Raw genomic sequence first — 14,970 nt, forward strand, 5'->3', positions numbered from 1 at the left:
TTCAGCCGTAAGGAGAGATGTGAGGTCTTATTGACCCTGCATCTCTCCATAAAGAGGACCTGTCAAACACGATTCTTATTACAAGGGATATGTAAAAGGGGGGGGAACTAATGCGCAAAACTACACTGACCAGGGCACTAAAACCTATATTAAATAAATTAAACAATTAAAATAGGAATTTTAAAAACTAAGCAGCAGCCACAACTAAATAGTGCTCACGCACTGGTAACAAGCATAAAATGGGGGGTGCAGTGGCGCTGGCTAATAACCCAGGGGTTGACAAATTTGCTTGGAATCTAGGAGCCAGCTAAAAAAGTTAGGAGCCAGAAAACGCGCCCCGTCCCGACGAGCTTGCGTACAGAAGCGAACAAATACGTGAGCATATGTAAACGGTGTTCAAACCACACATGTGAGGTATTGCCATGATTGGTAGAGAGAGAGCAATAATTCTAGCCCTAGACCTCCTCTGTAACTCAAAACATGCAACTTGTATAATTTTTTTAAACGTCGTCTATGGAGATTTTAAAGGGTAAAAGTTTGTCGCCATTCCACGAGCAGACTTAATTTTGAAGCGTGACATTTGAATATCAATTTACTCGGCGTAACATTATCTTTCATATATTAAAAAATATTTACTGTTGTCTTATTTTTTAATTAAAAAAAGTGTAATTTTTTTCCCAAAAAAGTGCGCTTGCAAGACCGCTGCGCAAATACGGCGTGACAGAAAGTATTGCAACGATCGCAATTTTATTCTCTAGGGTGTTAGGATAAAAAATATATATAATGTTTGGGGGTTCTAATTAGAGGGAAAAAGATGGCAGTGAAAATAGTGAAAAATTACATTAGAATTGCTGTTTAACTTGTAATGCTTAACTTGTAATACCAACGGCCACCACCAGATGGCGCCAGCTTACACATCTGGTGGTAATAACTTGTAATACCAACGGCTCACCACCAGATGGCGCCAGCTCACAAAAAAAAAACGTTTTTTTTTTTTTTTGCCCCCCCTTCCAAGCCAAGTCGCCAGGACCCTATTTCTAGTCGCCATGGCGACCTGGCGCCCGGGATTTGTCGAGCCCTGTAATAACCAATGATCAACTGATCAATAACCAAGTGCTCAAATGATATCAAAATGATGAAAACTATCCAGATTAAAACTAGATAATAACGTGAAAAAGTGTTTCACTCCTAATTTCTTGTCCCACCTGACATCAACGCCAATGATATATATTAAAATACACTCACATGAGGGCAATGTAAAACAGTCGGTGAAAACAAAAAGTCTGTGTAGGATCCTATGACTAAGTGGCGTGTACAGCCACGCAACGCGTCAGAAAGGAGGAGAGCCGCCGGTGACGTCATCTCCGCCCGCGGCCGAGATATCCTGATACACAGACTGTTTGTTTTCACCGACTACATAATCTAGCCTATCTTGAGGTGAGGGGCTTGTGAAAACGAATCACCTGCTTTCTATTTGGCACAGCCACACTGAGGGATCGTGCAGTGGATTGCAGTTATCTTTAAGCACAAATGCACTTTGGGATCATTGTTATAAGCACCTTAATTATATTTTGGACTGTTTTTTGGAGCACTTTTTCACTTTGATTTATGTACTTTAGCACTTTTTATTATTAATTTTTGCATGAGTGTGCACTGAGATCTATACATATAATTAATCTGCTGGACCTTGTGGTTCCACTTACATAAGGGACTTTTTTCACTTTATTTAACCACCTTGGGATATTATTTTATTCTGGATGTTACTATCTGATGGTTAATATTTATTCACCTTGGATCTCATTAATATCACTTGTTTCATCGCCCTCATCATTGGCGTTGATGTCAGGTGGGACAAGAAATTAGAAGTGAAACACTTTCACGTTATTATCTAGTTTTAATCTGGATAGTTTTCATCATTTTGATATCATTATAATTGAGCACTTGGTTATTGATCATTGGTTATTAGCAAGCGCCACTGCACCCCCCATTTTATTACAAGGGATGTTTACATTCCTTGTAATAGGAATAAAAGTGATCAAAAAAAGAAAAATGTAAAAGAAAAGTGTCAAAATTTAAAAATAGAAAGTAAAATAAAAGAAAAAAAAGAAAAAGAAAAATATTTTAAAAACGCCCCTGTCCCCGGTAGCTCGGGCTCAGAAGCGCCCACATATGTAAACGCTGTTAAACTGACACATGCAAGGTATTGCCGTGTGCGTTAGAGCGTGTGCAACAATTCTAGCACAAGACCTCCAACGCTAAACTGGTAATCTGTAAAAAAATAAAATAAAAGCGTCGCCTATGGAGATTTTTAAGTACTGAAGTTTGGCGCCATTCCATGAGTGTGCGCAATTTTAAAGTGTGGCATGTTAGGTATCTATTTACTCGGCGTTGCATCAACTTTCACATTATACAAAAAGAAATTGGGCTAACTTTACTGTTTTGCTGTTTTTTAAATCATGAAACTGATTATTATTATTTTTAAAAGCGTTAATCAGCTTTTATTGCTGTCTGCGCTCCCGTTTCACCCTCTCTATTTGTCCTGTTATCATTAAAACGTGAAAGAAAATCCCAAATGTTGGGGGTTGTCCCCACAAAAGTAAGAGAGAAAATAATCTTCCTATGGGGACACTAGCTCAGGTGACCTGGGGGTCCCTAAGGAATATCTTAATTTTCAGATTTCCTCTCTTTTCCTGTTTGGCTATGGGACAGGAAGTGAAAGGAAATCTCCGCAATAGGACACAGGTGGCAAAAAAATAGGGCTGTGAAATTAAAGATTAATTCCTCGATTAATCGTAAATTCTTTTGATCGGTACTAGTGGTGCAACGGATCGTAAATGATCCGTGATCCGCATATGGTGACCCGTTTGGATCAGCACGCCACGTGATCTGGAGTTCCGCTGCCGTCTCAGCCATAGGAAAGGCCGCGGCTTCGGCCTAGCTCCCAGAGCGACGGCCATCTTGGTCCACCCGACGGCGGCCTAGGTGAGCCTAGAGCGGCGCGCTGACGTCATCACCCGGCCTCAACTGCTCGTGTTCGGCCGGCTTCTCTGGTAAGACTAAACAAGCATTAATCTTCCTATACAGTGGGGGAGATGTCTGTGGATATTACAGTGGGGGGGGATGTCTGTGGATATTACAGTGGGGGGGGGGGGGGGAGATGTCTGTGGATATTACAGTGGGGGGGGATGTCTGTGGATATTACAGTGGGGGGGGGGAGATGTCTGTGGATATTACAGTGGGGGGGGGGGAGATGTCTGTGGATATTACAGTGGGGGGGGGGGGAGATGTCTGTGGATATTACAGTGGGGGGGGGGGAGATGTCTGTGGATATTACAGTGGGGGGGGGAGATGTCTGTGGATATTACAGTGGGGGGGGGAGAGGTCTGTGGATATTACAGTGGGGGGGGGAGATGTCTGTGGATATTACAGTGGGGGAGATGTCTGTGGATATTACAGTAGGGGAAGATGTCTGTGGATATTACAGTAGGGGAAGATGTCTGTGGATTACAGTGGGGGGAGATGTCTGTGGATTACAGTGGGGGGAGATGTCTGTGGATATTACAGTGGGGGAGATGTCTGTGGATATTACAGTGGGGGGAGATGTCTGTGGATATTACAGTGGGGACTATATATGGTGGTGATCCGAAAAATGTATGTGCGTTATAATTAATCGAAATTAGTCGATTAATCGATAAAAAAGATCAAACACGAAAATTGTAATCAGTAACAGCCCTAAAAAAAAACCTTCCTTACGCTATGCAAAGTGAATTTTTTAAAGCAGTGTTTCTCAACCTCTTTGAGACCATGGCTGGTAAATTCTTCTAACAACGTCCCAGGCTATTAGTTATGGATGTAATGTTTATGTATGTACTGTAAACTGCTCTTAACCTTTTGCCGACCGCGCCATAGCAGAAATACTGCTACAGCGCAGCCGAGTTATTGTGACAGGACGTCCCTGGGACGTCCTCGTACACCTCCGTGTTTCGCGCGCGTCCTGCGGCGCGCTCGCGGGAGTGTGTGTGCTTGCCGGGTCCAGGAGACCCGGCGCAACACAGATCGCGGTGAAGAGCCAATGAAAGCGGCTCTTCACCACCTGATCGCTCCCTCCAATGAGGGAGCGATCAAAATGTAAACAAAAACAGGTCACTCAAAGGTCTTCTTCTCTTCTCTCCTCACCCTGTTACAGAGTGTGAGGAGAGAAGACATTTTAAAGTGAGTGTCGTTTTTTCTTGTGCCCAGCAGTGACCAGCAGTGCCTAGCAGTGCTCATCTGTGCCACACAGTACCCATCTGTGCCACACAGTACCCATCTGTGCCACACAGTACCCATCTGTGCCACACAGTACCCATCTGTGCCACACAGTACCCATCTGTGCCACACAGTACCCATCTGTGCCCCTACAGTGCCAATACAGTCCCCACCAGTGCCAACACAGTCCCCACCAGTGCCAATACAGTCCCCACCAGTGCCAATACAGTCCCCACCAGTGCCAATACAGTCCCCACCAGTGCCAATACAGTCCCCACCAGTGCCAATACAGTCCCCACCAGTGCCACCTCTGCCACTTCAGTGCCACCTCTGCCACTTCAGTGCCACCTCTGCCACTTCAGTGCCACCTCTGCCACTTCAGTGCCACCTCTGCCACTTCAGTGCCACCTCTGCCACTTCAGTGCCACCTCTGCCACTTCAGTGCCACCTCTGCCACTTCAGTGCCCATTGGTGCTGCTAGTGTCCATAAGTGCCACACCAGTGCCACTACAGTGCCGCCAGTGTCCGTCAGTGCCACTACCGTGCCCAGTGCCACTACAGTGCTTATCGGTGCTGCCAGTGTCCATCAGTGCCACACCAGTGCCCAGTGCCACTACAGTACTCATCAGTGCCAATCAGTGCACCACCAGTGCCGTCAGTGCTCCATCAGTGCCACTACAGTGCTCATCTGTGCCGCCAGTGTCTGTCAGTGCTCATCAGTGCTACACCAGTGCTCATCTGTGCCACCAGTGTCCGTCAGTGCACCATCAGTGCCACTACAGTGCCCATTTGTGCCACCAGTGCTCCATCAGTGCCACCAGTGCTCCGTCAGTGCCACTACCGTGCCCAGTGTCACTACAGTGCCCATCGGTGCCATCAGTGCCCAGTGCCACATTAGTGCCATCAGTACCGCATCAGCGCCACTATAGTGCTCATCTGCACCACTACAGCGCTCATCAGTGCCACTAGAGTGCCCAATAGTGCCCATAAGTGAGTGCTCATCAGTGGATCCTCATCACCGCCGCGTTATCAGTGCATATCAGTGGCAGATAATCAGTGCACCCTCATCAGTTCCCATCAGTGCACCCTCAGTACCCATCACTCATTAGACCAGCCTCATCTCATCAGCACCCATCAGTGCAGCCATATCTGTTCCAGTTTCCCTACCATAGTTTGTCACCACAGCCCACAGTCACCAGTATGGCAAAAAGGTTTTTTACCACTCAGCAGGCATACGAACATATGTGCTTGACCGACGAGAGCAGCGGGGAGCTCTCTGATTCTGATTCAGAATATGAACCGGTTGGAAGCACTGGGTCTTCTACAGATTCAGAGGAAGAGCAAAGTGTGCCCATGAAACGAAGGCATTCTGACATGGGGCAGCAGGCTACCACAAGTAGCGCTGTGGCATCAACCAGCAGCTCGCAGCCATCCACCAGAAATACAGTGGCATCAACTAGCAGCTCAGTACCATCCAGGAGAAATGAAGTACCACTGCAGCAAAGGCCAATAACCAGCAGAGTGTCATCTCAGCCCCAAAGGGTTAGGACCCATGCCAGCCTTCCCTATGCCCTTGAAAACCCTACGTGGCTTCCCCCCAATTCCGGAGCAGCAAACATCCCCCCTTTCACCGCCCAGCCAGGTGTTCAGGTGAACACAGAGAACTTTGCCCCTATTGATTTTTTTAATTTAGTTTTTACCCCAGACCTATTATCCTCCATCGTGGCCCAGTGCAACCTCTATGCACAGCAATTTATAAGAGACAACCCTGATTCAAGTTACGCCCGTCCCTATCAATGGAAAGCATTGACAGTGGAGGAATTTAAATTATTTTTAGGCCTAACGTTCAACATGGGGCTCTCAAAAAAAAATGAATCATACTCATATTGGTCCAAAAAACCCATCCACCACATGCCAGTCTTTTCATCCATTATGTCAAGAACCAGATACCACAGGATAATGCGTTTCCTCCATTACAATGACAACGACCAGTGCCCTCCCCGAAATGACCCATCACAGGACAAATTATTTAAAATTCGGCCACTTCTAAACTTTTTCTCAGAGAAATTTCCCCAGTTATTTGTCCCCGACCAAAATATTTCCGTGGATGAGTCATTGGTCCACTTCACAGGCAGGCTTGGCATCAAGCAGTTTATCCCAAACAAAAGGGCCCGATATGGGGTTAAGCTCTACAAGCTATGTGACCGGGTCACGGGGTATGTCTACGCCTTCCGGGTGTACGAAGGGAAGGACACCCAACTGCAGCCCCCTGAATGTCCAGAATATATCGGAGCCAGCGGAAAGATTGTTTGGGAGCTAGTATATCCACTCCTTGGAAAGGGTTACCACCTTTATGTGGATAACTTCTATACTAGCTTGCCCCTCTTCCGCAACCTTCACCGGATGGGCACTCCAGCGTGTGGTACAGTGCGACCCAATAGGAAGGGTTTCCCGCAAAGGCTCATTATGGAAAGACTGCAAAAAGGGGAGACGGCGTCTTTGCGGAATGAAGAAGTATTGGCTATCCGGTGGAGGGACAAACGAAACGTCCACATGCTCTCAACGATACATAATGACACCTACGTGGAAATCCCCAAAAGAAACGGCCCTGTCCAAAAACCGGCATGTGTTCATGACTATAATCTGTTCATGGGGGGAGTCGATTTCAATGATCAGATGCTCGAACCATACCTTCCCACAAGAAAAAGCCGCTATTGGTACAAAAAGGTCTCCATATATCTTTTCAGTTTGGCCATTTACAACACTTATGTCGTTTACCGTAAATCTACAAGTAACCCCTTATCTTATCTTTATTACCAAGAAGAAATTGTCTCCTCCCTTTTGTACCCTGAAGATTCACCAGATGTCATTCGCTCTGATTGCGTGAGCAGACTCCATGAACGACACTATATTGAGAAAATCCCCCCCCATGAATCAGGCCGAAAACGTCAGAAGAGATGCCGTGTGTGCACCAAAGCAGGAACTAGAAGAGACACTACATATTATTGCCCTGACTGTCCTTCCCAACCAGGCCTTTGTTTCAATCAATGTTTCCGCCGTTACCATTCTTTTCTAAATTATTAGGAAAGTATGGTAAACGTAATTGTCATTTACCGCCACACCTCTTATGCCACTGTACATACCGCTGCCTGCTCCAGAACTGACCCTGGCTTGAAATACGACTACTCTTCTGCCTAACGATAAACTGTACCTACCTCTGCCTGCTCCGGAACCGACCCTGGCTTGTTATACGACTACTCTTCTGTCCAACGCTAAACTGTACCTACCTCTGCCTGCTCCGGAACCGACCCTGGCTTGTTATACGACTACTCTTCTGTCCAACACTAAACTGTACCTACTTCTGCCCGCTCTGGAACTGACCCTGGACTGTTTGACCACGCTTTTTGCCTGCCCCTTGGATTGATCTTTTACCCTGCTATGCTAGTGGGAACACAGGGGTCTCACATATGTGAGGGGCTCCAGAATTGTTTTTCTGGATGAAAAAAATAGTTTTTTAGTTTTCTCATTCCCGGATTAGGGTCTGGTTGCCCGGAGGCTTCAAAGAGATTTGGGTGGGAGAAGCCTCTACCCCTGTCCCCCTTCTTTCCTGGCCTGCTACTTGGACCATGTTCCTGCTTACTACCAGGACCAATATTTTGGCACTGCTGGCAATGTCTCTACTTGCACTGACCCTGGACTGTAACCCTGCCAGTACTGACTATGGACAATATTTCTGCCTGGACAATTCCATTCACCGACGCTGACCACGTCCCTGCCTGCTGCCTGGATCAGGGCTCTCCTCCTGTGGACAACTGGACTACTACAACCACAGGTAATATTTTGTTTACTCATTACTCAGCAAAATGTATTTTAGGGTGTAATTTTTGGTATGTATATGCTAGAAATATGAAGGGCCTTCAAAAATGGGATAGATTGTAAGGAAATTAAATGCGTAATTTATGTCCCTAGAACACTTGATGGTTCTTCTTGGATGTTGGGCCTCTGTATGTGGCCACGCTGTGTAAAAGTCTCACACATGTGGTATCGCCATACTCAGGAGGAGCAGCAGAATATATTTTGGGGTGTAATTTTTTCTATGTACATGCTATGTGTTGGAAATATCCTATAAATGGACAACTTTCTGTAAAAAAAAATGCGTTTTTATTTTTTTCCACATTTTCCAAAAACATCTGCAAAAAAATGAACTGTTCAAAAGACTCATTATGCCTCATAGATTATACGTTGGGGTGTTAGCTTTCCAAAATGGGGTCACTTTGTGGGCGTTTCCATTGTCCTGGTGCTCCAGGGCCTTCAAAAGTGTAATAGGTGGTTGAGAGATTAGATGTGTAATTTATGCTCCTAGAATGCTTGAAGTTGCTACTTCGGTGTTGGGCCTCTGTATGTGGCCACGCTGTGTAAAAGTCTCACACATGTGGTATCGCTATACTCAGGAGGAGCAGCAGAATATATTTTGGGGTGTAATTTTTGCTATGTACATGCTATGTGTTGGAAATATCCTATAAATGGACAACTTTGTGTAAAAAAAATGCGTTTTCATTTTTTTTCCACATTTTCCAAAAACATCTGCAAAAAAATGAACTGTTCAAAAGACTCATTATGCCTCATAAATTATACGTTGGGGTGTTAGCTTTCCAAAATGGGGTCACTTTGTGGGCGTTTCCATTGTCCTGGTGCTCCAGGGCCTTCAAAAGTGTAATAGGTGGTTGAGAGATTAGATGTGTAATTTATGCTCCTAGAATGCTTGAAGTTGCTACTTCGGTGTTGGGCCTCTGTATGTGGTCATGCTGTGTAAAAGTCTCACACATGTGGTATCGCCATACTTAGGAGGAGTAGGAGAATATATTTTGGGGTGTCATTTGTGGAATGTACATGCCATGTGAGAGAAATAACCTGTTATAATGACAATTTGGTGTGAAAAAAATAAAAATAAAAAAAAATCTTAATTTTGCAAAGAATTGTGGGAAAAAATGACAACTTCAAAAAACTAACTATGCCTCTTACTAACTACCTTGGGATGTCTACATTCTAAAAAGGGGTCATTTGGGGGGTATTTGTACTTTGCTGGCTTGTTAGGGTCTCAAGAAATGAGATAGGCTGTCAGCACATCAGGTGTGATCAAATTGATCAATTTTCAGTGATTGGCACCATAGCTTGTAGATCCTATAACTTTCACCCAGACTAAATAATATCCACTAATTTGGGTTATTTTTACTAACGATATGTAGCAGTATACATTTTTGCCAAAATTTATGAAGAAAAATTACTTATTTGCAATATTTTATAATAGAAATTAAGAAAAATTCATTTTTTTTACCAAATTTTCAGTCTTTTTTCATTTATATCACAAAAAATAAAAAACCCACAGGTGATCAAATACCACCAAAAGAAAGCTCTATTTGTGGGGAAAAAAGGACGGAAATTTCATATTGGTACAATGTTGCATGACTGAGTAATTGTCATTCAAAATGTGAGAGCACCGAAAGCTGAAAATTCGTCTGGTTAGGAAGGGTGTTTAAGTGCCCAGTGGTCAAGAGGTTAATCTTCTCAATAAACACCACGTTATTTGTAAAAAAAACGTCCCATGCTTCAACAGTAAAAAAAAAAAAAAAGTTTATACTTGCACAATAAGGCCTCATGCACGCGAGCATAAGAAAATGGGGGGGGGGGGGGCGGCCCTGTAGGGGGTGAGGTTTCAAGAGGGGGCTGGGCACAACCGTGGGGGATGCGTTCTCTGTCACAGACTGCAGTTCACTTATTATCTTATCACTGGAGAACTCCTACAATTCAATTATCAATTTACTCGCTGTAACATTATCTTTCACAATATAAAATAAATTGTATTTTTTCCCAAAAAAGTGCGCTTATAAGACTGCTGCGCAAATACAGTGTGACAGAAAGTATTGCAACGACCGCCATTTTATTTTCATGGGTGTTAGAATAAAAAATATATATAATGTTTGGGGGTTCTAACTTCTAAGTAAACGGAAGGAGATGGAAACAGGCAGGGAAGCTCCATTAGCATTGCTGGTTGCCTTGTCATACCAACGGCCACCACAAGAGGGGCGCCAGATTCCAGAAGAAACCATAGCCTCAATTACCGGCCGGCGAGGCCCGACACGATCGCAAGGGTGGGGTGCGTACGGAGACAGGGTACCCCAGCTGTGCCGCCCCAGGTCGCCAATTCTAGATGCAATTGCGACCTGGCGCCCGGGGTTTGTCGAGCCCTGCCCTGCCCTAGTGGATATACTCTGGCTTCCCTTTTCCAAAACGCATCATGTAAAGAGGTACAAAGGTCATAGTGGACAATCCAAACACCATCATAATAACATAGAATTAAACACGAAACAGGATAGGATCATCATCAGCTTTGACTGTACAGTTGCGGTGCCACCTTGCTGTATGACTGAAGACACTACATACCGGTTGGTATCTCTGGCTACATCTTCATACACGCTCTGCACACCGATCTCCAGCCTGGTGCAGCCATATGACAACATGTCGCTCAGATGACGCTTCAGGCAATAGTCTGGCCGGGTCTCTATGGTGATCCCCACGCACTTTGTGTTGCTCCGCTCCGAGTACCTGCAATAGAGGTAAACCATGATATTCAAAGGATTATTTTTTTTCCCCCCCAAGTTTAAAGTAGATACATTTTCCATTTATTCTTCCCCTCTCTACAATATCAAAAAAAAAAGTTTAATATTTAATTGCTTACAAGTTTCTTTTTTTTAAACCATCCTGTCTTCAATTCCTGCCTAGATGAGGTGGATATATAGAGCCTATTCCTGCAGCCTCCTGGGATACCCAGGTCATTTTCCAGCACCGGCCTCATCTATAGTCTGCAGCACCGGCCTCATCTATAACCCTACCTGTTACAGACTCACCCGGGACAGAGACTTTTGGAGGGGACAGAATGCTAGCCTCTTGCATACCGATTATGGGCCCTGGCATTTGGGGGAACAGTGATCTTTGTGAGCTGTATGCCTGGGGACCCTTGAGGTGGTGTTACTTTGGATTCAGGTCCATGTCCCCCCAAGACACTAGACTCTGGGAACCCTGCATATGCCATATTAGAAATAGTGACCGATTCATAATGTTGGGACACATACTGTTAGGAGATGCTGATGTCAACTCCAGCCACCTGCCCGTCTGTTATGATGTAAATGAGTCTAGTATGGCTTGTCACAGCTTCTAAAGAGTCTTTCACTCATTGTTTGTGCTAATTAACCCTGCAATGAAGGAGTTCTGTGTTGATATGCATGATAATTTGTATTGTAGATAGGGAGTCACATCGGCTGCTTTAAGGGATTAGTTAATTAGCTCATGCTAATTTATGTTTCTGGTTACAGGTGTATTGTTAGAATAATATGAGCAGAAGGGGGGAACCTCCTCCTCAACTGTATATAAGACTTGTATTCTGGTTCTATTAAACCAGTGGTTCTCAACCTGGGGGTCAAATTATGATTTGCCAGGGGTCCCCGAATCCTGGGCTGTTCTTGAAGCCCGCACCAGTCTCCCTGCCTTTTTGTGGCCGCCCAGCTGGGCTGTCCCTGGAGCCTGTGGCATCCCACTCAGCCTCTTCGCAGCAGCCCATTCAGTTCACGGCATGGGTGGGGGGGGGGCTAGAGTTCAGCTGACTGGTGAGGAATGTGAAGTGGGAGGGGCTGGAGGAGACCCCATCTCCTGATTCCAGCATAGGTGCCACTGCTACGAGATGCCACAAAGTCTGAGGCACAGTGAGTAACGCTACCTGTGATTATAGTTGCCATTAAAAGTCCTCACAACAGTTCTCAGATCAGCAGGTGACCTTGTTCAAGAGCACCTAATCCACTCATTCCACCAAGAAGTAAGAGAAGGAATAAAAATAAAGAATACATGGAAGGGAGCGGAAAATAGGGGTGGAACAAACAAAAAGGGAGAGAAAGAACAAGAAAGATGGTTAGAGAGCGGGATGGGGGGAAAAAAACAAGAAATTTGGATAGAGAGAGATAAAAGGGAAAAAGGAGAAAAAAAAAAAGAAGTAGTACATCCGAAAATGTACCATAAGGGGTTTTAAATACTGTACAAGTGGATGGGACTCAGGGAGAGCTAAAGGTCTGTGGGTTAGGGGTGCAAATTACTTGTCTTGCCCCGGGCGCTGACAACCTACAATACGAAAATAATTTTACTGTTAGGGGTCCCCACAACTTTGGAAATGTTATCAAGGGGTCACGGCACTAGGAAGGTTGAGAACCACTGTATTAAACTGTCTGATGTTTTACCCTACACTGAGCTATGACTAGTGAATGGGAGGGCTAAGGGGTCTCGGACCGTGTGGTACTGGACAGAGGAAGCATTTACAGCAGACTCATCTTGAGTAAGGGGGTCCGTCACACCACCCCTCTCCAGGAGTCCTCTTTTTTGTAGCAAACAATGCAGACTAACCAAGAAACAGAAGGGAAGGTGACCTGGATCCTGTATGGGGCTCCCAAAGCCCAAATTCCTCCTTTTTTAGGCTTGGCACTCAAGTCGCATCAAAGTAAAGTAGTGCAGGGACCGTTTTTTAAAAGACACTGCAACTTTAATCACATAGATTGTAACGGGTGCGATTGAAATACATGGGTTTGGACTTGTCATGCAACTTTATAGGTCGCACTAGTGTAAACAGAGCCTTAATCGTACAATACAGGACACAAGCAGAGTATTCATACACCAGGGCTCGACAAAATCCGGGCGCCAGGTCGCAATTGCGACTAGAATTAGCAACCTGGCGTCTGGGGAAGGTCGCTTCTGCGCGCGAGCTTGGTGGGACGGGGCTCGTTTCTGGCTCCTTCCTTTTTTAGCTGGCTCCTAGATTCCAAGCAAATTTGTCAAACCCTGTCATACACCATGGGATATCCTCAAGCAATAAAAAAGGAGTAGACAACAACATATCCCAAACCCATACAAGGGCCAACAGCCTAAAATCCAGAGTGCCACAACAAGAGCTTTGCATCCACAGGAGGACTGGACATCAACCCTGTAGAACCTATAACCTTTCTATGCACTAGACCAAGTAGTAGACTTCTAATGGTGGACAACAGGGGCATAAGGCCAGAGTGCACCAGAATCTCCCGCCAATTCAGTGGCGTGAAAACTTAATAGAGTTGGAGAAATCTCAAAGTTTATAGTGTAGACTCATGAGATGAGCCAACATATCTATCCAGTGATGGTGAATATGTATTCGGGAAGCCTCAAAACAAGGTCCTGAGGGTAGGATGCGTAGAGGTCATCTTTACCTACTAGAAGACATTGTGGTTTGGAGGTAGACTGATGGGAGGACTAGGTCTTCCTTGAGGTAGAAGACTGAAACTAACTGACGAAGGAGGATTTATTATGGTTTGAAGAATACGAAGATAAAAAAATATATCTAGTCAAGCTAAGGGTGACTTTTTCGCAAAGGAGAAAAAGGTCCATCACCTTGGGACACTAGCAACAAACAAAGGACTCATAAAATAGGGCAGGATTATAGGGGAAATGACCTGGAGGGACGTGTCCTAAAAAGCTTTGCCGGCCCCCAATAACCTGAATGTATGAGCCTATAAATACTAAGACCCTATGAATACTATACCTCTTTCTGTACTGTATGAGATGCATTTTTTCCCCCCATTTTGGATAGAGTACAGGACGGCAATAACCCGTCAGCTTTTATGTGCCCTGTCATGAACCTTGGAATACTGAAGTATTTCTCCTTCGAGTCTATTACACAGTGGGGGGTCTTCTGCCCTGTCTTAAGGCTAACCCCCCCTCCAGACGGCTCCATGGTCTGGAAGAAAATCATTGTTATCCACCGTACCAACCGCTCTGTCTCTGCTACTCCTCTCTGTCAATCCCTCCACTGGCTTCCGCTCGCCCAACGAATTAAATTCAAAATACTAACTACGACCTACAAAGCCATCCACAATTCTGCCCCCAGCTACATCACTGACCTAGTCTCTAAATACCAACCTAATCGTTCTCTTCGTTCTTCTCAAGACCTCCTGCTCTCTAGCTCTCTCATCACCTCCTCCCATGCTCGTCTACAGGACTTTTCCAGAGCCTCTCCAAGCCTATGGAACTCCTTACCCCAAACTATCCGTCTATCTCCTTCTCTATTAGCTTTTAGAGGATCCCTAAAAACCCTCCTCTTCAGAGAAGCCTATCCTACCCACATCTAACAACTGTATTTTAATTTTGTCCATCTGATCACCCCCCACATCTACTACCCTCTGTTCCACTTGACCCTCCCTTCTAGATTGTAAGCTCTAACGAGCAGGGCCCTCTGATCCTTCCTGTATTGAATTGTATTGTAACTATATAGTCTTCCCTGATGTTGTACAGCGCTGCGTAAACTGTTGGCGCTATATAAATCCTGTATAATAATCATAATTGTTCTGGGTTTGACCGTTTAGGTACTTTAATTAACCCCTGGGGCTTCTGTTTCATTACACATATCAGTCCTCCTATTCAAGCCATCGGACCAATCCCTGCTGACCCTGTTTCAAGTCCTCATTTGCATGGCCAAGAGGACCTAATTGAGAACTACAATGTACTTTACAATTGACCAATAGGAAAGTGGTTGTTGGGGGCAGGGTGTTCAAACTGCTATGTATAAAAGTGTGTGTGCATCTTGTTTGAACTTACATACAGCCTGCCTGGTGTTTGTTCTGAGCTATCACAACTGGATTCGAACGGCACATAGCT

The 14,970-nt window shown here is 45.0% G+C and overlaps 1 protein-coding gene across 1 annotated transcript in view; it reads right to left on the reverse strand.

Annotated features, from left to right (window-relative positions):
• ELP3 (elongator acetyltransferase complex subunit 3) overlaps window positions 1-14,970 on the reverse strand; it is a 210,073-nt gene that overhangs the window by 104,718 nt on the left and 90,385 nt on the right. The window contains exon 8 of the mRNA XM_040348125.1: window positions 10,690-10,851. Coding sequence (XP_040204059.1) covers window positions 10,690-10,851 — 162 coding nt within the window. The remainder of the gene's footprint in view (window positions 1-10,689; window positions 10,852-14,970) is intronic.

This window comes from Rana temporaria, chromosome 4 (assembly GCF_905171775.1).
Source record: "Rana temporaria chromosome 4, aRanTem1.1, whole genome shotgun sequence".
NCBI lineage: Eukaryota > Metazoa > Chordata > Amphibia > Anura > Ranidae > Rana > Rana temporaria.